The sequence below is a fragment of the Mchenga conophoros genome, linkage group LG22 (genome assembly GCF_057382185.1).
Source record: "Mchenga conophoros isolate Kocher_MC1m ecotype Shallow Benthic linkage group LG22, M_conophoros_male_GT1.1, whole genome shotgun sequence".
NCBI lineage: Eukaryota > Metazoa > Chordata > Actinopteri > Cichliformes > Cichlidae > Mchenga > Mchenga conophoros.
In genome coordinates, this window is record NC_140546.1 from 21,132,952 (window position 1) to 21,156,001 (window position 23,050).

A 23,050-nucleotide genomic window follows, 5' to 3' on the forward strand; every position below is an offset into this window, starting at 1 on the left:
CATGCCTTTTGTTTTACTCGCCTGCACAAACAGCGCATTGCACAGTTAAACTGTCAGGAATGAGGAAGAAGTTTTTTCGTTATATGAAATGCCAGGTGTAGCAAAAGGAGAAAAGTGTGAGCTGCTGCAGCTATACTAGGTGTGAATGTGTACTTTTTATTTTTGTTGTTGTTGTCATGGTATAAGCGACAACATGCATTTCACATTTGAACAACCAAAGACTGAAAAGCTGCTATTGCAATCTGCTGCCTGCAATCCACACAGCTCACCCCTGCACTCACGGACTGCAGCATTCATAATAATTTGGCACCACCTACTGGTAGCAAATCAGTACTGACCGCTAATGGCAGGCGACAGAGAAGGATCTTGATTGCCAACTGTGGAAACAAAACCAAAATGATATTAAATGTTCTGGCTAATATCTAGTTTACTTTTCACTCCCCCCCCCCTCCCTGTCTCTGGGCTCACAAATGTACACAAGCAACAATATGTGGTTTGCTCTCTCCGTTCTCAATTCATGTTTCAGTAAATCTAGAAATATTATGTGAGAATGTCATCTTTCATAGTTTGGGTGATACAATATTCATTGGTTACCTGGGTTGTTTTAGTGGTTTTCAGATATTTTCTACCATGCCCTAATTCAGAATAGAGAAAAAGTCGATGCCTACACCCAATATTTTCTATTAGTTATTAATAGAAACTGATCCAGGTTGAATTTTATCAAAGGAAAGGCCAGCAAGATGCCATCGGCAAACTTTGTTGTTCTATTTTTTTTCTATAAAAATCTTATTCACTCAGCCAGGTTTGCCTCCTGGAGTGACCTTTTGCCCCACAGCATAGAACCACTGCATTATATTTTCACTAAAAAAAAATCTATTGGTACTGTATGTATGTTTTATCTAATTGCCGAGTGCTGTTGCAAAATGTTGGGTGAGACAGAGGGAGCAGAACAATTTAAAAAGGAGGTAGGAAACACACGACAGCTGAAATGTTCAGCATCACTTAAAAGTCCCTGTTTTTGAAAGAAAAGCACGTTTGTTTTAATATTATATAAAACTGATCAGGAATTACAATTATTCATAGAATCATTAATCACTAATTAGTTAGTGGGGTTAGATTAATTGGTCATTCTAAATTGCCATACTTGTGAAAGTGGGTGTGAAACCTGTGACAGACTGGCGCCCTGTCCAGGGTGTACCCTGCCTCTCGCCCTATGGTAGCTGAGGTAGGTTCCAGTCTCCCCGTGACCCTGAAAAGGATAAGCGGAAGAGAATGGATGGTTCGAACATTAATCATAAGTTATTTTGAATTGGATATCTACATAGGCATGCAGAGGACATCATTGGTAAGCATCTGCATTGGTGTATGGAGGGTTTTTGATGTTTAGAGGCTGAATGATGACAATGGCCCAACAGATCTTATAATTATAGATGTAATAAATTTGGATATTCAAGATGATGTATCACTAATATATCCTTGGACCTTCTTACTTAAGAAAAAAACCTTTCTAAAGTACACTTATTCTAAGTATGTGGTATAAAAAAGCTAACAAAATAACAGAATACTCTTTTAAGGTAACACAATATACACAATAAAGCTATAGGATGCAACAAAGATAGGCAACTTTTAGTGGTTCAGTGACAGCTGGGTGCTGTGTTTTCTTTTCTTTTAAAAATGCATTAGTCATTAGAAAACTCAGTCATGGTTCCTATGTTGTTTTTTCATCCACAGGTCCACGGGCATTTGTGTCACTTGGCTTTCATGACAAGATGTGTCGTGAAAGGCTGACAAGGGTGTGTTTCAACTGAACAGATCTTACATGATAAAACCCCTGTAACTGGAACAATATGCAGTCTGTTTTCATGTGGTTGTTCCTATTGTATTCTAATGTACTGAATAAAACAAGCCCAGTTACTCCTACGCTTTAATGACTGATACATTCCCAAGATACACCCAACTATAATTTTATGAATAGTGTAATAATTACAGACCTGAAAACAAGGTGTGACCACAAAAAGTGCAGATGAAATGACAAACTTTATTCAGTAAATTCATATTTTAAAATGTGGGATCATTAAAAGTAGCCTAGGGGGGAGAGGAAGCCCGGATCCACACCAGTCCTATAGGAACACACCATGCTAAAAAGATGCCTCCCATGATATCACATGGGGTGGCTGTAGCTCGGAAAGGTTGGTAGTTTGATTCCTCCGGTCTTAAGTATGCTTGAATGAGATACTGAACCCCAACATTTTGTTCTCAGATGTGTTCACTGGAGTATGAATGTGTGGGAATGTTAGAAAGCAAAAAAAAGTGCTTGGTTGAAGTTGTATAAAACGCTACGAGTGTCAAGGAGAGTTGGAAAGTGCTATCTCAGAATGATGCCATTTAACATCACTGCAAAATTTAAAAAGTAGAAATGTATATACTGCTGCACATAGTGAAGGCCCAAGTTTCCCCGATTTCTCTCCTGCCCCTCCCTAGTAAAACACAAATGTACTGATTAAATATAGCCTAGGCTTACTGGGTGATCAACAATACAGTCAAGTTGGACCAGTTATGGTGAGGTCAGAGCTAATCCCAGTCACGTTACAGGAACCTCTGTTCAAGTCAGCCCAAACCCCAAAGGTGCAACTAATAAGTGTTTTAATTTCCGTTTTAATATTTGCACCTATTACAGTAGGCAGAGTCAGAACCAGACACGGAGAAGCTGCATTCAGCTTTTATGCTCCTTATATCTGGAACAAACTCCCAGAAAGCCTCAGATCAGCTGAAACACTCAGTTTATTTAAATCCAGGTTGAAGACTCACCTGTTCTCAGCTGCATTTGAATAAAGCACCAAATCCACACTTTAAGCTTAAATTTCAAAACTTACATTTAACTACTGATTTTATCTACTGTTCTGATTTTATCTGTTTTGATTTTATATACTGTTGTTTGTTTGTTTGTTTGTTAACTAGTTAGTTAGTTTATTTGCTTGTTTTATTCAATTTTAAATCATGCTTTTTATTTGTTCTTGTTTCTAATGTCTCTGTAAAGCACTTTGAATCACCTTGTTGTTGAATTGTGCTATACAAATAAACTTGCCTTGCCTTGCCTTGCCTATCTATTGCATGGAAAATGTTATCCATCATCTCGTCCTAAATGAGAACGCCCTCATTCATGCACTCACATGAATGTTGAGTCTCTGACAGACACGACAAGGGCAGTCTACCGTGGTATATTACAACACTCCGGCTGACTTGTTACCTTCCCGTGTCTCTTTGTGGTTTTCACAATATGGGTACTCGATCAAACAGTGCGCCACTCAAATTACCTTCTCGCCTCGAAAGATCGCCTTAATTATTTAGCATTTTAATTTGCTTAAACATACATTTTGTGTCAGATTTCATCTTTCGTGTCAAGAGTTTTCATATCGGTTTCATATGAGTGACAAGGGGCCTCGTATGAATGAGAACCTATAAAAAGATCACTTGGATATAGAAATAAAATGACTGCTTATCATAAACTTCATTTTTTCAGGCTTTCAAATTAAAAGCCTACAAACTTTTGCAACGCTTTGTGACATAATATAAAGCAGTGGTGCCCAACAAACTCGAAAACTGAGAAATTACCAGAACCAATCTTTGATGATTAAAAAAATCGAAAGCGGAAGTGACTTATTTTACTTATACAAGCTAGTGTACCCCTGGCAGTCATTTTACGAATTTTTGAAGTCTTCGAACAAAAAAAATAAAAATAAAAAAATAATAATAATAATAACAGTAATAATAATAATAATAATAATAATAATAATAATAATAATAATAATAATAACAGTAATAATAATAATAATAATATCTGTGCAGTATTTTACGTGGCGTTATTCCGGGGTAGTTTGAAAGGGAACGGAGTTTTAATTTGATAACCGGAAACTAGTTGCTAATTCTGCTACTAAAAGTTGACTTGAACTTCTACTGCTGTTCACGTAAATGTCGTTAATCCCGGTTCCTCGATGGCACTTGATGAACCGGTTGGACACAAACTATATTCATAAAGACTTGACTGAGAACGAAAAAAAAATCTTTTTAATTATAATATTTGATTTTCTCAGTGAGTGAACTGAAAGAAACAGCATACGAGGCTTTTGATTTGACCTAGTTTTCCTTTCCTCCAGCAGTTAGGTGGCTCTCTAATCCGAAGAGATACTTGTTAGCTAATCTAATCTGAGTTAGTTAATCCTTTCCCTCTTCACTCCAGCAGCAGGCAGGGTAACGGAATTGAGGAGGAGTGACCACCGTTCTCCGTTTGACTGAGAAGACTCACCCAGTTTGGGGACTCTGTACGTAGATAGAGTTACACTTTGCCTGAACTATGGAGGAGAAACTTGGAAGTAGTCAAACGGAAAGGTGACGCGGCTGTGGAGTCTAGCAAAACCAACTTGGACAGCAAAGGTTGAGCACAGTGCAGCTCATCGGGGCATGAGAGCCTCCAACTTTGCGCCTTGCAAAGAAACGAAACGATGGCTGCATACGGAAGGAGGAAACGGCCCAAGTTACTTATTTTAATAGCTGGTGCCATTTTGCTGGGATATGTTACATTTTTCAAACGCAAGTCGGGGGAAGTGAGCTTGACGAACCGACGGGAAGTCACAGGAGAGGAAGAGTATGAGCTCCTTAAGAAGCCAGTCTACGAGAAGCCCCCCTTGGATTTAAACGCTCTGGGAGAACTGGGCAGAGCCGTGAAACTGAATCTGAACGAAGAGGAGAAAAGAAAAGAAGAGGAAAGTATCAAAGCGCACCAGATTAACACTTATGTCAGTGATAAAATATCACTGCACCGCAGGCTGCCAGAGAGATGGAACCCACTGTAAGTAACCTGTTGTCTATTGTTAGCAATGTTAAAGCCCAGATCTAAAGTTTAAAAGAAGCCTTTGCAGTTTGGATGCCCCAGCAACACTATTACACGGCTCAGTAAATACCTCAGAGGACGTGTAACTCGTAAACTGAGTCATCTGCTGTTAAGATGGAATAATAAATGCTCTGTGTTTACTTCTATTGGTCATCAAATCTTAAAAGTATGAAGGTTAACCACGATCCAGCTTTACATGCAAATTTACACAGCCAGCTCTCATTGTGCAGTGTCATTCCAGCCACCCAGCCTCACCTCCAATTTTTTTTAGTCTGCATTCTAACAACCAAGTCTTCTCTCTCTCCAGCTGCAAAGAGCTGAAGTATGACTACAGGTCCTTGCCCACGACCTCTGTGGTGATTGCTTTCTACAACGAGGCCTGGTCCACCCTGCTGAGGACTGTTCACAGTGTGCTGGAGACGTCTCCTGACATCCTGCTGAAAGAGGTGGTGCTGGTGGATGACTACAGTGACAAAGGTAGAGGCACAGACAGACTGATGGACAGGCAGTGGGCAAGAATGGTGGCAGGCTGACAGTCAGGAGCTGTTACAGGTGCACACAGACAGGTAGCAGTTAGATGGGTGGAGGAGGATATACTGACATGTTATCAGTTAGGCAAGTCAAACAGAGATACTGGAAAATATGCTCATCGAATTATAAAAAAATACTGGATGCAAATTTTTGTGCTTTGATTTTTAGTTTAATCCACAACTCTATAGCCTCAGTCATCACAATGTAAGTAGTTCAACTTGGAGGCGGAGTCTGTCCCACTACACAAAGCGTTGCTCCAACCACCAATAAAACTTTCGCTGGAAAAAAGCCGGTGGAAGTCCTTAATCAAACCTGTTCAACAGGCTTCAGCTTAAAAAAATACATCTGTAAACCAAAGAAAACAAAAACAAACTAAACCCTTTCATTGTGTTCATGTGCTATATTAAACTCACATTGTATTTGAAGAAAACATTTTGTCTAATGCAAAAATAAATGAAAAGGTATACATGCAAAAACCTTCAATCTGGGTTGGTCTTTACTCCGTCTTTCCAAGAAGACAGAGTAAAGACTGATTTCTGCCTTAGTTTAGCTTAGGTGACATGTAAACTTTTTATTTATTTACATTTTGACATTTGTGATTATTTATTTTCGCACTAATGAATATGTTTTCTTTAGCAAATATGACTTAAATATGCCGCATAAACACGATGAAAGTGTTTTGACAGATGTTGTATCCAATTAAATTATTAAAAATATTGGTTTCCATTTGTAATAATATCAATGAGCAAATAAGCAAGTAGTAAGTAATTATTATTGCTCATTAGTAAGACAAAAAGTGTTTCTCATCAATCAGTGGGTTAATCAGCAGAATACTTGATTACTAAAACAATCAGTAGTTTTAGTTATAAACTAAGATATAGATAAAGGGAAATCTCCTGCATCAGTGTTATATTTTTTACATCTTCTATGAGTATATTCAAATAAACCTATAATAAAAGTAAATAATATACTATATGCAGTGTTTATTCCTGTTGGGGTTTTTGTTTTGTACGAGTCGAGAAACTTTTAATGCTTCTAAAGTGTTTTCGATCATGAATGTATAAATGAAGCAATGCCTACCTCTCCCTCAACACTAACATCTGCTCGTGGTTATATTTACTTACTAAGTGTTGAGCTTGAGTAAATCAAACAATGATGTAACTTTCGCCTTTTGGATTAATGCGTATTTGGCTGAGAGCATAAAAGGAAGTAATTTCATCCTAAAAAGACTGGTGGGTGTGTCTTGTTTACCTGCTTCAAAGAAAGCTCACCATTTTCTAGTGAATATGGCAAATGTGTATCAAACAGTTTTACTCTCTTTCCTCTAGAGGTGGGAATTCGGAGCCTCTTCCAAATGCATTGGAAATGTGTGCCAGATAGCTTATCACCTTCTTTTATCAATGCTGACTTGTTTTTCTAACAGTCTCACGTTGCGCTGTGACGCTTCTGACACCTGAGCCACATGCCAGCTTTGTCCCCTCTCAGATTTTACAATGTGATTGGACTCAGAGATAACAAAACGACTGTCTGTCTGTGCTTGCTTTTTATCCCCTCACATGGAATACTGATCGAGAAACGCTAAAAAATTTGACCTATGGGAAGAAACTTCCAGCTGTAGCTGATAGATTTTTCTCTAGTTTTGTATTTGTTGTGATTTTGAGAAACAACTCTTGATACAAACACATAAAAAAAACAACCTGATTGTTTATTTTGGTTTATCTGCTCATCTGTTTATTTTCTGAAAGCTCATCTCAAGGAGCCACTGGACAAGTACGTCTCAGGTTTGAATAAGGTGCGTCTGATCCGGGCCACAAAGAGGGAGGGGCTGGTGCGGGCCCGGTTGCTCGGGGCATCCATCACCACAGGCGAGGTTCTGACCTTCCTGGATTGTCATTGCGAGTGTCACGACGGCTGGTTAGAGCCTGTGCTCCACAGGTGAGAGAGCGCCCGCCAGGGAAAAAAAGAAATGCCTTCTCTCCTTGATTATTTTGTCAAAGTGCGGCCTTTAGAAAGGCTGTCTTTTAGTCCAGCTGTCACAGAGTGTGAAGCTCTGAATCTCTATCAGCCAGCTGCAGGAGCACTGTTATGTAGCCGTGTCTGACTCACTGTCTCGGTGCTCCAGCCTTTCAAACAAGGGCAGCACCAACGTTTGTATGGAGACTTTTATAGATAAACAAATTGCTTGCTTTGTAACACTGCTCCCTCCTGACATTCGCCTTTTTCTCCTTTCCTTTTTTCTCGCCAAGGATCAAAGAGGAGCCGGAGGCCGTGGTGTGCCCCGTCATCGACGTGATAGACTGGAACACCTTCCAGTATTTAGGCCATGCTGGGGAACCTCAAATCGGAGGGTTTGATTGGCGGTTGGTCTTTACCTGGCACACCATCCCAGACTACGAACAGAAACGCCGACGTTCACCCGTAGATGTCATCAGGTGTGTTTTAAGGACTCTTTATTACCCAAAAATAGAAAAAAAATCCCATATGAGTATTTGGGAATGTAACTTTGAGTGTGGCAGCTACATTATTACAGAAACTGCACTGCTGACATATCATACTTTTTTCTTCATACTGAGATAATTACATCTGTCTCATATAAGATGGAGCTTGTTATCCTGTAATATAATTTTTATTTTTTGGTGTCTTGAGGTCTCCTACTATGGCAGGTGGTCTGTTTGCTGTGAGGAAGGACTTCTTCCATTATTTGGGAACATATGACACAGGAATGGAGGTGTGGGGAGGAGAGAACCTGGAATTCTCTTTCAGGGTAAGAGCTGTGTGTTTTCATGGACATATACAGTATTATTTATGTAATGATAACATAGGTAAAGCACGTGTTATGTCCAAATTGACATTAAGTTTGCACTCCTTTTGGGATTATGGCCCAATTCATAGTGCAAGCCACTAAAAAAGGCAGGAGTGTCTGCTTTAGATTTGTTGAACCATATGACTGCTGCTCAATTTATGTGGAATCTGCAATGAAAATAAAACTAAACATGGAGTGAAAGCAGGCCGAAGAGCTTAATACTTTAATTGCAGCAAAGAATTTAAACATCCCTTCCCTACAATAACTGTAATTTCCCAAAGGGAAGAAACCAAAAATATTTTCCAACAACAGGCTAGCTTTTCTGTTCCCAAGCTCCTCCGCAACAAGACTGTGCTTTGTTTCCTGATTGAATCATGGCTGAGAGGCTAACCAAATCCTCGTGGTGGTGTTATTGATGTGTCTTAGATTTGGCAGTGTGGGGGCAGCCTGGAGGTCCACCCGTGCTCCCACGTGGGTCACGTCTTCCCGAAAAAGGCACCTTACTCACGGAGCAAAGCGTTGGCAAACAGCGTGAGAGCAGCTGAGGTCTGGCTGGATGAATACAAGGAGATCTACTATCATCGTAATCCCCACGCACGCCTGGTGAGTGTGTGCAGATGATGTGAATGTGAAGGCAGAATATTTCTTTCTTTCTCTTTTTAAATAGCTGCATTCACCACAGCACTGTCTCATTAACCCCTTCATTTCACCAGTGAACTCACTCTCGGTATGCGAAAAAATATCAAAAATACTCTGCCTTCTCCCAAAACGCGCTCGCACACACGCACGCTGCAAAAGCTCACCTGATTAAGTGACACGGGGGATATATGAGCAGCAGACACCCAAGGTGACAGGGGTCAGGGCATTCCGGTGTGCGATTACCACCTTTCTGTGCTACTTGGTGCCAGCGGGTGTCACCCACCTGTCCTTGACACGGTGAGAGCAGTGCCGACCCATGGGGGTGCCCTGATTTTGTGTGTGTGTGCGTGAGTGATAGTGTAGTTAACAGGAAATGCTCTCTAAGCACAGATCAGGTAGCACTTATCTCCATGAGATAAGGTAGCTTTGCCAAAAAATTCATCATACCCTCCAAACAAACACTGTTTTTGCTCATCCTGTTTGATTCACAGCTGAACATGTGTTTATACACACTAACAATACTAGATAAGGTTTATATCTATAAACGAACATATCTTACAAGGAAATTACAATTTTACAATTTTGCTTGGCACAAAGTTATACTAGTCTCCTGGATGAATGTACTGTGCCTGTTTATAGTCTGTAGTCTGTCTTTGCCCATTAATGTCATAGCTTACCCAGGGGTGTTTGTATGACTGCTTTGATTTTAAAATATTAATACAATTTAATTAATATATCAATATAGAAATCAATAATTTAACATATGAATATTAATATGATATTTATATTCTTTTTAAATCTGAAAAAGCCACCTGCAACCTGCGTAATTTTAACGTCATATCAGATGAAGTTAACAGTTCATCTGCATATTTAATTTTAGCTTCTGTAGCTTAACTGTAGATTTTTGCTAACTAAAACAAGCAGGAGTGTATGGGAGCAGCTACAAAGTTCTCTTCTCACACTGGAGCTTGTTGAATGTTTTTAACGGAATTCCTGCATCTTTTTCCCAGTAAAGGTTTTTCTGGTGATTACAGAAATGAGCTCGAATCATTGCAGCCCTGCTTTGTAGATTTTGAACAAAATAACCTTAGACTAACAAATTCATGGTTGCTTTTTTTTTTTTTTTTTTTTAAACGTGCCGTTCCCCTGACATTCTGACAGCCTGTGACACTTTCACTCCGACACTCCCAGACAAAGCAAGAAATCCCCAAATCAAACCAAAAAAAAAGAAAAAACAGCCAGCAGGCAGTGAGATCTGGAAGTCTTTTAGGATTTGTAGAAGGGCAGGTCCGCGTGGCTGTCAACATGGGTTACGTGCCAGTCCATGTGAGCTATTTTTATAGCTTGTTAATTAGTAACAAGGCACCATAAAACCTAAATAATCTACATATGAAATGGTGCAGGGTGAAGGAATGACTGAGAACTGTACTCAACTGAAGGGGGACTCTTTATTAACACTGGATGATTGAGGGGAAAATCCGGGTACTGCAATCGTAATTAAGATATGAATTGATGTCGTTAAATTTTGGTTTAAGTTATGAGCTTGCTAGAGATCAGTTGCAAACAACGACAGGTCTAGAGACGCATATTTTTCACAAAAAAGAGCAAATATATCCTAAATATAACTAAAAAATATAAATATGAGAAATTGCAGCAAAACAATTGTTGCAGCAAAAGCCAGAAAGGACAGCTGGCAAAAAAAAGGAAAATGCAGACTGAAAGTTAATAGGCTTTTTAATCACTGCCTCATTAATAAGGCATGGATATGCTGACTGTAATTATAGTTGTGTATTCTGCAAACTAAATGTGTCGCTTAGCTGTATTTTAATAACATGTACAACAAATTTAGCCTTAATCTTTCAGCTTCAACTCTCCTATGAGGTCAGCAAGTAATCTACCAGGATTTAACACTGTCTGTTTTAGGATTTACTGTATTTTGCTATATAGAGGCCTAGCAAACCATGGATTGTCTTTGAAATTGCTTCGTCCTAACAGGAAAAGACTCAAGGAATTAAGTTCCCGACACTGAACATTTGTAATCCTCATTGATGTTCGCAGAGAAATCCAGAGGGCCATCTTCCTATAGATGCACCAAGCTTCACAGGATCTTCTAGGAAAGCTGATGCTATTTTTTTTTTTAAAGAGAGTATACTGGTTACTAGGCAGTGAGCTCTGGAAGTCATACCTTAGGCTACAAAGTTGCTGTAGGAGTTGCCTTTAAAAGTTGGCTAACTTGCTTTGTAGTACAGCCCTCTGGAATCATTAGCTCTTGTTTTCCACCGCTGTTTCACTAATTGGCACCTCTGTGCTCTCGGTTCCTAGTTGCTCCCTTAGGTCGTTTCCTGTGACCGTTTATTCATCCATATAGGTTGCACTGTCACTGGGCTGGTTGCCCTTACCTTTGCATTTTATCAGGACCTTTACTGATCCTTAATTTAAGTCTTATTATCCTGGTAAGTGTCCTGGACTAGTCCTCATTGTTCTGATAGTCCATGCTGGTCCTAGCCATTGACAAAGCACTGCGTCCTTTGGGAATCTTTCTTCTCACTAAATAGACTGATGAATAGCCAATTAGAGCTGTGTTTGGGCAGGCCACCATCATCCATCATCCTGCAGTGCTGCTGAATCTTTCTTGCAGCAGGGAAGGTGTGGTGAGCATATGCTCACTGGCACATTAAAGTGGAGACTGTGTTCTTTCTCATAATCTAGTTAACTAGTCTTTATCAGCGTGGTGTGTACATGTGTAACTTTGTATGCATAAAAGTGTTTACACAGGCACGAACTGTTTGCGCACACACACGGAGACTCTTGTAAAATTGACACATGTATCCTGTTTGACTGTTGGAAGTTCTGTTTGTTTGAGGGGGAGCTATTGCTTGGAGTGAACTGCATTTGTATAGAGTAATGGACCATAGATGGTGCTATTGTATTCCATTTCAGGCCACTGGTATATTATGAATACTTCATCGGACACAACAGCTGTCTGATGGTGGCTGCATCGACAGCGCTCTCACTTAAAATTTTCATTTGAATATGAGATATCACTGGTAATTCATTTTTATTTTTTTATAAATGCAGAGCAATTCTGTGCTTCTTAATTTTATTTTAGCTTGCCAAGGCAGAAAAGTGAAAATAAAATAATCATGTTGAACTGTCATTTGCCATGTTTGTCTCCAGGAGGCCTTTGGAGATGTAACGGAGCGGAGGATGCTCCGAGAGAAGTTGGGCTGCAAGAGCTTCAAGTGGTACTTGGATAACATTTATCCCGATATCCACGTCCCACATGATCGGCCAGGCATGTTTGGAATGGTGAGAACAAAGTAAGACCTTATGAGCTTCTGCAAGCCAGGTTGTACCACTACCTAATTATATTTTGTTGCTGCCTTTTGCTAGCTTAAGAACCGGGGCAAGACCAACTACTGTTTTGACTACAACCCTACAGATGAGAATGCAGTGGTGGGCCAAAGGGTCATCCTCTATCTGTGTCATGGAATGGGCCAGAACCAAGTAAGTAATGCCAGTGATAAAAAAAACCACTTGCATCTTCCTTTGCTGAACAGCTCACTAAACTTAAAACAGGTTTACAAGCTAGTTTGCTGATTAGCTACTTGGTTACAGCCCATTTTCAATCATGTGAAACGCAGCTTTCAGTTAGATTTTAATTGAATGTTGGTTTTTGAACACAGCACACTGTTTGCCCTTTTATATGTGAGCTTCGGCGATCATTTGTTTACTCTTGTTCAGTTAATCCTGGCACTCTTGAAGACTGCCATTAATCAATCTAATATGAATGTCCTCTGAGCTATTTGAAAAGAGAAAAATAATGTTTGGAGAAACACAATTCGGACATTTATTTCTCCAAACATTCCAAACAAACAAATATTGTCTCCATCATCTTCAGTTGGCACAATTCTAATGATTGAGAGGACACTCATGGCTTTAAAAACTGACCTTACAATCGTGTTTGTCAGTCTTTTGCCCTTTAACAGCTTCGCTATACATCTCTGATTTATTGACCTAATAAATGCCTTCTGGACCCTTTAGATCAGAGTGTGGAGCCCAGCTGATTTCTCTCAGGTCAAGGCTTGTAATAAAGGCTGATTAGACTTTTGTGAAAAGAGCCTTCGTACCATCTGTGTATAAAGAGTTTTGTTTTTAAAATCTTTTGGAAATGTGTGATATGTTTTTGATTTAGAGTGTTTTATTTTATTGCCTCCACTGTGCTCAGGTTCTTTGGCCATATTCTTAGTTTATTGGCCCATGTCTGGTTTTATTTAGTTTTGTAAAGCACTTTATAACATTAAGTGATCATTGTCACACCTTTGGGAGGCATTACTGACTAGTTAAAGTTAATCAGATTGCTTCATGACCACTGTAGTTTATGGGTTTGTCTGCTTGTAGAGCGACTCTTCTATGTTCCTGACTATTATCTACAACTTTTGCATCCAGTGGCATTAATGTTTGATAGCAATAATTACAAACTGCTTTTGATCTCCGTGGCAGATCCATTTATCTCCTTCCATGTCTTCTCCTTCTGTTCTTCACTACTCCCTGTTTTACATTTATCATAGACAAAGGTAATCATGGATATAAATAGCATCTCAATTTCTTTCAGATTAAACATATAGTCATCCTATTTCCTCTCGGACTACAAGAATCGTGTTGTGTACTCTTACAGACCTGGGAATAATGAATATCATCTGTTATTCCAGGCTGCAAAATTATGTGATGGCTTTGTTGATACAAAGGGAATTCACATTTCCCAGTGCCTTTTCCTTTGTGATATTCAGTAATCCAGGAAGCACTGTGAAATTTAGCATTGTTATTCCAGAACATCTCTGTGGACACAAACTGATGTTATTATTGTAGAAAGTGGGGATAGCTGCCTTATGAGACTACTGGGCATGCTACAGAGACGAAACACACGCTCAAGCCATCTCTCTGTCCTAAATATAGATCCCTAACAGTGCCATTCTTCTGTTTTAACTTAATTTAGGCTAACTGAAATTGTTGCATTTTTTCTATTAGGAACACCATGCTAATGCTTGGTTGGTTTGCCTTTTGCTCTCAGAGCTGCTTTAATCTTTTGTGGCATAGATTCAACAAGGTGCTGGAAATATTCCTTGGAGATTTTGCTCCATATTGACATGACAGCATCAGACAGTTACTGCAGATTTGTCAACGGAACATGATGTGAATCTCACATTCCAGCACATCCTAAAATGTGCTCTATTAGATTGAGATCTGGTGACTGTGGAGGCCATTTGAGTACAGTGAACTCACTGTCATGTTCAAGGAGCAAGCTAGAAATTATTTGAATTTCAACATGTCACATTATTCTGCTGAAAGCAGGCTTCAGGAAGATGGTCAGAAACGATACTCGTGTAGGCTGTGATGGTACCAAAAAAGTATTTCCTCCTATTAATATGCCACCAACAACAGCCTAAATTGTTTATTCAAGGCAGGGTGGATCCATGCTTTTATATTTCTGTTTCTCTGACGTTCTGTTATCTTATTTTGGTGAGCCTCTCCGAATTGTAGCCTTGGTCTCCTGTTCTTAGCTGACAGGAGCTGCACCCAGTGCGGTTTTCTGCTGCTGTAGCTCGTCTGCTTGTAGGTTTGAAGTGTTCTGCATTCAGAGATGCTCTTCTGTATTATAAATTTGTTGTAATGACTTACGGCTGCTTTCCTTCAGCTTCAAGCAGCCTCTGCCATCAACAATGCATTTTCATCCAGAGATTTAGTGCTCACTGGATAATTTCTATTTTTTATATCATTCTCTGTAAACCCTAGAGAGAGCTGCGTGGGGAAAATCCCAGTAGATCAGCAGTTTCTGAAATAATCAGACAAGCCTGTCTGACATCAACAACAATGCCCCGTTCAAATTCGCTAAAATCGCGTTTCTTTCCCAATTTTGATGCTCGGATTGAACTTCAGCAGATCATATTGACTTCGACTAACCTATGTGTCTCGATTGGCTGTTTAGATATGTGCATTAACAAGTAGTTTAACAGGTGTATCTAATAAAGTGACCCAGTGACCCCAGTTGTTTTGTCTCATCCTACAGTTCTTTGAATACTCTGTGAATGGTGAGATCTCTTACAACACAAGGGAACCTGCTGGATGCATCGCGGGTGACAGCATCAGTACCTACTTGACTGTCCAGCTGTGCAGAAAACGAGGGCAGCCTGTACCTTCAGACCAGAAATTTGTCTTCAAAAAGGTAAGATGTAAAGTATTTTAGTCTAGTGAGTTTCTGTGTTTATCCCTATCTAAGTCCACATTTTAACTAATAGTGTTAAAAAGGAAATTAATGTGGTGGCCCTGAAATTGCAGCATGTCATTAATTTTTGAGTTGCTGTCTGGAAGAGAAGATGTGGAATATAAAATCAACGTCTAAAATATAGTTCTTTGTTGAATTTTCTGTTACATTTTGTTGATTTCAGATTTCTACTTATTTTCCTTTTTGAACTGCCACTAATGTTTTAAAAGATGAGCACCCAACACTGAATTAAATGATTGACTCTATAGTTCCTCACTCTTACAGTGACCTTTTAACCAGCCACTTAGTTTCTCTTGTTCCATCAACTATTATCCCTTCAGAGAGAAAGTAGTACACACTGTACAATTCAAATTCTGAAAGTGCCCTAGGCTTTTAACAATACATGTCATTTTTTCTGTTTTTAAAACACACTGAATTCAAATTTATGTTTATGTTTGTTTCAGATGATAACTATATATCTATATCTATAGATAGATATAGATATATCTATCTATATAGATAGATAGATAGATAGATAGATATTAGGGGTGCAACGATACACGAAATTCATGGTTCGGTTTGATACTTTGGTGTCACGGTTCGATATTTTTTCGATACAAAAAAAATGTTCATGCCTTTTTAATTTGTCATTTATTAAAATTATAAATATATATTTTAACTCAAAAGTACAGTTTTTAAATTTAATGTTGCTGAAACAAAAGTAATTAAAAAAATAAATATATCTCAGGGCTCGCAAAATTTCAAATTCCCTGGTAGCCCTTCGGGCAGGGACTCTTCAGTTTTTGGTAGCCCAAAATAAATGTAAGTAGCCCGAATAAAAAAGAGAGCAATTTTTTGATTGATGTTTTGTTTCCTTTACAATATTATACATTAAAGTATAATATTGTAAAGGAAACAAAACATTAATCAAAAATTGTTGAAAAACAAATTACAACATTGTATAAAAATTACAATCATGAACTCAAATACTTGGTTCTAATTGAACAGAAATTTCTATGAACTTGTAAGAACTGTGTAGGACATGAATCAGTCTGTGTCAGATCCTGAATTTGAAATTTCCACTGAAGTCACGGGTAAGAGACAAGTGGAACCAAGATCTAGGCCATTTGCTTTTTGAAGTTTGCAAAGACTGCTAAATTTTGCCAGTGGTAGTTCACTCTTTGCAACATAGTACGCTGTTCTAAACAGATTTTTCAGGTTTATTTTTAGTATGTTATTTGCAATTGGTGTTTGTTCTGGGAAAGATATTGCAGACTGAGCAATAATGCATTTCTTGCATTTCTCATGGGTTCTAATGGGGGCCTTTCTTGACTGGTCCCAGTAACAAAGGCGCTTGTCGACTCAGAAATCGAGAGAAAACTAACAACACACCCGGCAGAACATTATGTTATTTACACGGGTGCACATAAGTGGTCCGCATGTGCGCATTCGCTGTCAAAATAAAAGACGCGCACCAGATAAGAAGTTGCAACGCGCGTTTGCGTCCATATAAAAAGCACTGTTTTTGTCCACTAGAGTGGGATTTTCACGGCACATTCCGCACCACATCTCTGTGCGTTCATCATTTGTTTGAAGCCAGCTCACCTCCTGCAACCACTTTTCCGAGAATACGCGCTTCTTTTGTGGTTCGGACTCCTTCTGACATTTGTTTGGAGGTGGAGGAACACCAAAGTAATTGCTTAAAGGAGCTTCTTCGACATCTTTAAGAGTTTTAAACAAATGTCTGTCCTCCTCCAGAAAATCTTATGTATGCAAACAGGCGTTGCAACTTCATATCTTGTGCGCGTTTTTTTTCCCCATTTTGACAGCGAATGCGCACCTGCGGACCACTTATGTGCAGCCCTGGTTATTTAGCTCGTCATATTGCAGCCACAGAAATTCTTTTGTCCATGAAACCATAAAGCTGCACTTTCTTTTTGCCTTATAGTCTGATTTGTCATAACTTCTCCGTTTTGTGGTAAGCTTTTCTTTGGCTGTCACTTCTTCACCCTGACCTGTCTTATTTGGCTCAGCAGAACTAAAATTTATATCCCGCTGCTTTTACACACACACTCACATAAGCTCAGCGATTCTCTGCGCGATCAACCTCTCACATGTTTAAGCTTGCTGCGGGAGATTTCACTTGTCATGTTTGCATAGTAAGCTAACGATTGATAAGACGATGTCAGAGGAATTGGTGCGCAAATTATCATCACTCACCAATCAGTACTGTCGCTCTCTATACACAGTTCGCGCGATTGCAAAGTGAAAGAAAAAAACAAGCGCAAATTCAAACGCGATTTCAATATGTCACATATTGACAGTGGCTCACCGATGCCAATGACATAATTACCCAGCTACATTTCCGAAAGAATGCAAAAGCATTGACATATATTTTTCCTTCCTACAATAGCCCGACGGGCAGGGCAGAGATAGATTTTGGTAGCCCGACTGGAAAAATCGCTAGCCCCGGGACGTCGGGCTAGCGATATTGCGAGCCCTGTATCTGATTGAGGAATCACTCATCTTTGGAAAAGAGAGTTTATTACAGAGAAATGGCTCTTTCCAAAATAAAAGCTATACTATACGCTTCTTCTGGGCTATATTCTTAGCAGCATATTGTAGCGGGTCAGGGCTGTTCGGGGTTCTGTTTGTACAGTTATGTTTTGTTTATGTTGCCATAGTGACGGGTGACGCCCTCTCGCTGCGACGGTGTGTCCTTCCGGGGTCAGAGGGTGCCCTGTGTGTTGTTGTTGTTGCTGCTGTGCGGTTGCCGCACTGAGCAGTTAGCTAGCGGCAGTGTTCTTCTGCAGATGTCAATAAACGGCTGTGCTCCCTGGCTAGCTCACGGGAAGCAAGACCAAACGACACCTCCGTCTCCTCCTTGTCTCAGCTCGCCACAATATTAAACATATCAGGTCCCCATAAGGAGAATCATGTGCTAACGGCTGTCTAAATGACTCGGGTAAAGTTTGTAGCATGCATGCTTGTTGTTTTTGTCTGCTTCCACTTGTCTTTGCACTAGGATGATGTCGGCGTAAATGTGCAGTCATATTCGTTGTGTTCCCACTAGTGCTGTCAGCGTTAATCTCGTTGAAATGACGTTAACGCCACAACACGGCAAATCTCCGTTAACGAGCTACCCCTGATCGCCCTGTGCGTGGGGCTAGATGGCCAACACGTTAACGAGCTAACTGCGCTAACCCACTAATTCCCACCCATGTAATTGAGCATTGCGTGGCACATCCAACATACTGTTTTACTTTAGTCCATGACGCGCTTACCTTCAGGGTCATATGTCACATGAAAACCAAAATAATTCCAAACGCCAGATCTGAATGAGGGTGGGGGAGGTTCAATTTTCCATGTTGCAAGGAGAGCTTAACTTCTGTCTCGCTAGCTTGCCCTGCGCTCTTCCTTCTGAAGATGCTGTCTGTGTTGAACGCTCAGTGGATCTGCGCTCAACACAGACAGCATCGTCAGAAGGAAAGTTGATAAAATAAATTACAAATTTTGTATTGTTCATACATATGCGAACCGAACCGAAAGCACTGTATCGAACGGTTTAATATCGATACGAGTATGTTGCACCCCTAATATATATATATATATATATATATATATATATATATATATATATATATATATATATATTTTTTTTTTATTGTGTGTTAGTAGCAAGCTGAGGATTCAAAACACAATACTGGAAGTTAGTGTGATTTGAATGTCGGGACATGACACAGTCTAAATGTAAATGGATCCTAAAAACATTGAATGAATGTAAAACGGGGTATGTGGGGTATGTCTTTGAGGAGGGGGAAATTGGACAGTAGAAGGAGGGAAAATGAAAAGTGAAGCAAAAAATAAAAGTACAGATCAATCTGGGCAGGTCCTCTGTGTTCTGTATGCTCTGATGCTCCTAAAACTCTGATGTATAAAGAATAATGAAAGTAACAGCAGATCTGCTCTTTGTTCTTTAGACATGTATTGCTAATATCCATTTTGAAAATACTTTGCCAATTTTTCAGGATGGGAGTTTGTACCACGTCCACAGCCAGAAGTGTGTTGAGGCAATAGACAATACAGACAACGGGACACCAGCACCCTCACTCCAACCCTGCTCTGATAGCCTCCACCAGAAGTGGTTCTTTGAAGAGAAAATGTAATACTCCAACCCTAGGATATGTTTTTCTTAACCTTAACGGACGTCAAATGAGGTTGTGCTTCCTTTCAAACTTAAACCTCCTATAAATTCTTGCTCACTGGGTGAAATCTATCTGTATTTACTTTCTACAGTACTTACTGGATACTGCATATACACTTGTTGGGAAAACCAAGCCTATAGGACTATGCATTATTTTTCTCATTAAAGAGATGTTTGGAAACTAGTGCTGCTTTGCACATGGGAATATTTTTGGGGGGCTGTTTTTCATTTACCTACTCCACGCCTGTTGCAGTCTTTTAGTTTGCATGCAAAGCTTTACCCAGAAAGAGGGAAAGGCACAAAGAAAGCTGTGCATCCATATAGAAAGAAAACAGCGGCTTCATAAATCTGTCAGCAAACTCTGACCATCTTACGAGCTAGCATCTGGAATTGCAGTGATGTTCAGAGGCATGTCATGAGGCGTTATTTTATATTCTTGTCTTATCCTCTAGAGGGGGCTAAATCTCCTTTCTGTACATTCCCTTCTTGTATTGGGCTCTCTTTCTGAGTAGGAAGTGGAACAATTTTTCAGGTATTTAGTTGAGAGCCTTTTCAGGACATTTAAAGTGCTTGTCACTCCTTGCTACGTACCAGGGACTTAATAAAAAAAAAAGGCATTGTGCAAGTACCTAGTACCTCTTCAACGTAATCACCAACTACTGATAACAGGAGAATCTCCATATGTATTCTGTTCTTGTGTGCTTTGTAGGAATATGAATCTGAGGTAAAAATGGCTTAGACCGTTTTGCTAGCTTTTAAAATAATTTTTTTCCCCAGCATAATTCTGTTTTGTGCTCTTTAATGAAATGCAGCTTGAAAAGACTAAATTATAGCCATAATTTAAGGATTCACTTCATGTGGTGTGTCAAGTATGTTTTTAAATGATTTATTTTAGAGATGAGTTTAATTATTGTGTAATTTTGAGGCAATTCGTATGCACAGACGTGGAAGCGTTCTCCCTTACGAATCGCTCTGTGGGGTTGCCCTGATCTCGTTCCGTGTCCATCTGTTAGGCTCAGAAAACTATAGATCCCTCTGAAGCGCCGCTGTGGTCACTAGTGTGGCTGCCCTGCAGGCTCTGCAGGGAGTCCAAGGGGAACACAGTGGAGGAGCAGACGGTTGTCGGTGTCTTCAGGCTGCTGGGATGCCAGATGGTTTCCTGATTGATTCTCTGGTCCTCTTCAAATTCTTTATCACCCCTTCTTTCTATGTGTGTCAAAGGTGTTCAGTGGAGGGCTTATCTTTTGGACTCGCGCCAGCCAAATCCTCCTCAGATGAATACTTGTATACTTGTGTGCTTTGGGTTTGATTTATGAACATAAGACATAAAGAGCAGAGTTTGTGACAGCAGAAGCAGATAATGGAGGAGATTGAATGAAGCAATTTGCGACCTTTTTCTCACCATTAACCTTCTCAGGCTGTTTGCCCATCAGTCTGAAAGGAGTTCTGTTATAAACTGATGTTAGGGGACTTTTGTGCTGAAATGGATTTTTGTTATTGATTGAGAATATATGCTCATAAAATGAAAGAGTAGGAAAAGAAAAAGACATTTTATACAGTGTCATTGCTGTGACTTGAGCAGTCAAGATCCCTTCTGTTGCCAAATTGAATGAATATAAGGCCTCAGTCACACAGGCATAAAGACCTGTTGGTGACCATCTGGCAACAACCGGTCACAAGGGAAAAATGTGTATTCCTCGACAGGTTGCAGATGGTTGCTGGAGGATGCTAGCAGTGGCTGTGAAATTGATTGCTAAAACTCCATGGAAACAGGCCCAAGAGACCGGTCAGTGAGTGAAAACCTTGAGTTTGCTTCGGTTGCAGGCAGTTTGTCGCTAGTTGGTTGGTAAATGTAATCTTGGCTAGAAATACTCACACACTATTTGTCAAGTGGTTGTGAAACTGTGACCAGTGTGACGCAAACAAGACATGGAGAACGTTTACCTTTAAAGCACCTTTCAAAAAATGTTAGTTGCAGTGGTAAGGCACAACTTTTTCTTTGAAGGCAAATGTTCTTTTTCTCTGGTTTGCATCACATTCTTTCAAGTTTCACAGTGTGTTCGCAGACAAGTCGGTGTATTTTATGAAAACTGACCAAAACAATTGCAAGAATGTTTTTGGTGCACCACCCTTTTTGAAAATAATCTGACCTAGCGACAGTCAGCAACTCCTAGAAACCTTTTGCCAACTAGTTGGGGACTACACATTTTGTCTTAGCAACCAGAGGTTGCCAGTGGTTCACTGACCGGCCCCTTAGGCCTGTGTGATTCAGGCCTAAGATGATAAGATGCTACAAGAGTCTGCAGCTCTGAACGTGCATTGACAGTTTCATTGCACTGTGCAGCTTTTAACTTGAACCATCGCACATTTATTGCATATCAAGTCAGAAAAAAACAGTAGATTTAAAAAAAATAATGGGTTTAAGTTTACAGTAGTCCATAAAAGTTTTTTTAAGAGTATGCATAGTACATTATTGTGTGGACAGTGCTAAGTGATACGTGAAGTGTACCAAATGATCAGTAGGAAACTTCACAAAAGGAGGAAATTTGACTCAGGACTGTATATGTTGTAAGGCTAAAACGGTGATAGTGGGTCGACCTGCTCTCCATAGAAGAGCACTCTATGCCTTTTGTAAGTTTGAAGCATCTTGCATGGAATTCATAGTCCACGGCAATCTTAAGCTCTTCTTTGCCTAGCTTTCCACGGCTTTAGTGTCGATCATGCATGATCGGTGAAATAGCCCGTTTGATGCATTGCTAATGCTTTATGTGTTAAACACTTAAGAAGTGGCAGCTCTTCAATTTTCCATCAGTTTACATCTTTGGCCTAAGTGGAGGGTAAATATTCTCTCGGTATTAAAAAGGGTTATTTATTGTCCCCTGTAGCCATCTGTTATTCCAACCATGCCCTATGTAGTAAAACATTTTTACTGTGATGTTATATTTTTGTATGCTAATTTGTTACGGTGCAAGCTGCAGCAATAACATTGATATTTTGAGAGTTTAGAGTTATATCTCTGCGGCAGGACATATAGAGTTTTATATCAACCAAATGCATGTCATTAATACAGATTTTCCGGGGATCTGTTGTAGCACTTGAACCTGTAAAGTGGATGATTGCATTGTGACCATGCAGCGCTATTGTATGATATCATGCAAAAAATACCGTCTTTTGGCCTTCCGTTTACTAATGTGGTAAATATGCACTAATAATAATGCAAGAATTCAAAGACCATGTCTGCTGTAATAATGCCGTCAGTAACTCCAGTGGCCTTATATTGTAATTAAATAATTGACGAATGTAATGAATGAATTGTTTTTTTTTCTTTTAATAATTAGTAGATCTAATAAATGGACTACATTTGATGTCATTGTGCCGGCTTTTTTTTAATATGTATGTATGTATGTATGTATGTATATATATATATATATATATATATATATATATATATATATATATATATATATATATATATATATATATATATATACATATAAATAAATTGTTGTGATTTATCATTTCCTAACATGTCTTTTTTGTCTTTTGAAATGTGTATTAACATTGGAAACGCTTCAACAAAACATACGAAAAATATTTTCACCATCTCCCATTGTCTTATCAATTAAGCTGTGACTCATCCACATCCACTATGATTAAAACAGGCTATCATTCACACGAAACTGCTGGAGATGCAAATCAAGATGCTCAGAGGATAATGAGAGA

General features: G+C 39.4%; 1 protein-coding gene across 1 annotated transcript; it reads left to right on the top strand.

The window, feature by feature from the left end:
• The first annotated feature begins 3,938 nt into the window (after positions 1–3,938).
• On the top strand, positions 3,939–22,692 carry galnt12 (UDP-N-acetyl-alpha-D-galactosamine:polypeptide N-acetylgalactosaminyltransferase 12). The gene is made up of 10 exons (XM_085262433.1): positions 3,939–4,846; positions 5,196–5,365; positions 7,165–7,354; positions 7,666–7,851; positions 8,066–8,183; positions 8,649–8,825; positions 12,039–12,170; positions 12,255–12,368; positions 14,929–15,084; positions 19,152–22,692. Exons 1-10 carry the CDS (start codon positions 4,500–4,502, stop codon positions 19,287–19,289), a joined length of 1,728 nt encoding a protein of 575 aa, XP_085118559.1. The 5' UTR covers positions 3,939–4,499; the 3' UTR covers positions 19,290–22,692.
• Positions 22,693–23,050: the final 358 nt, after the last annotated feature.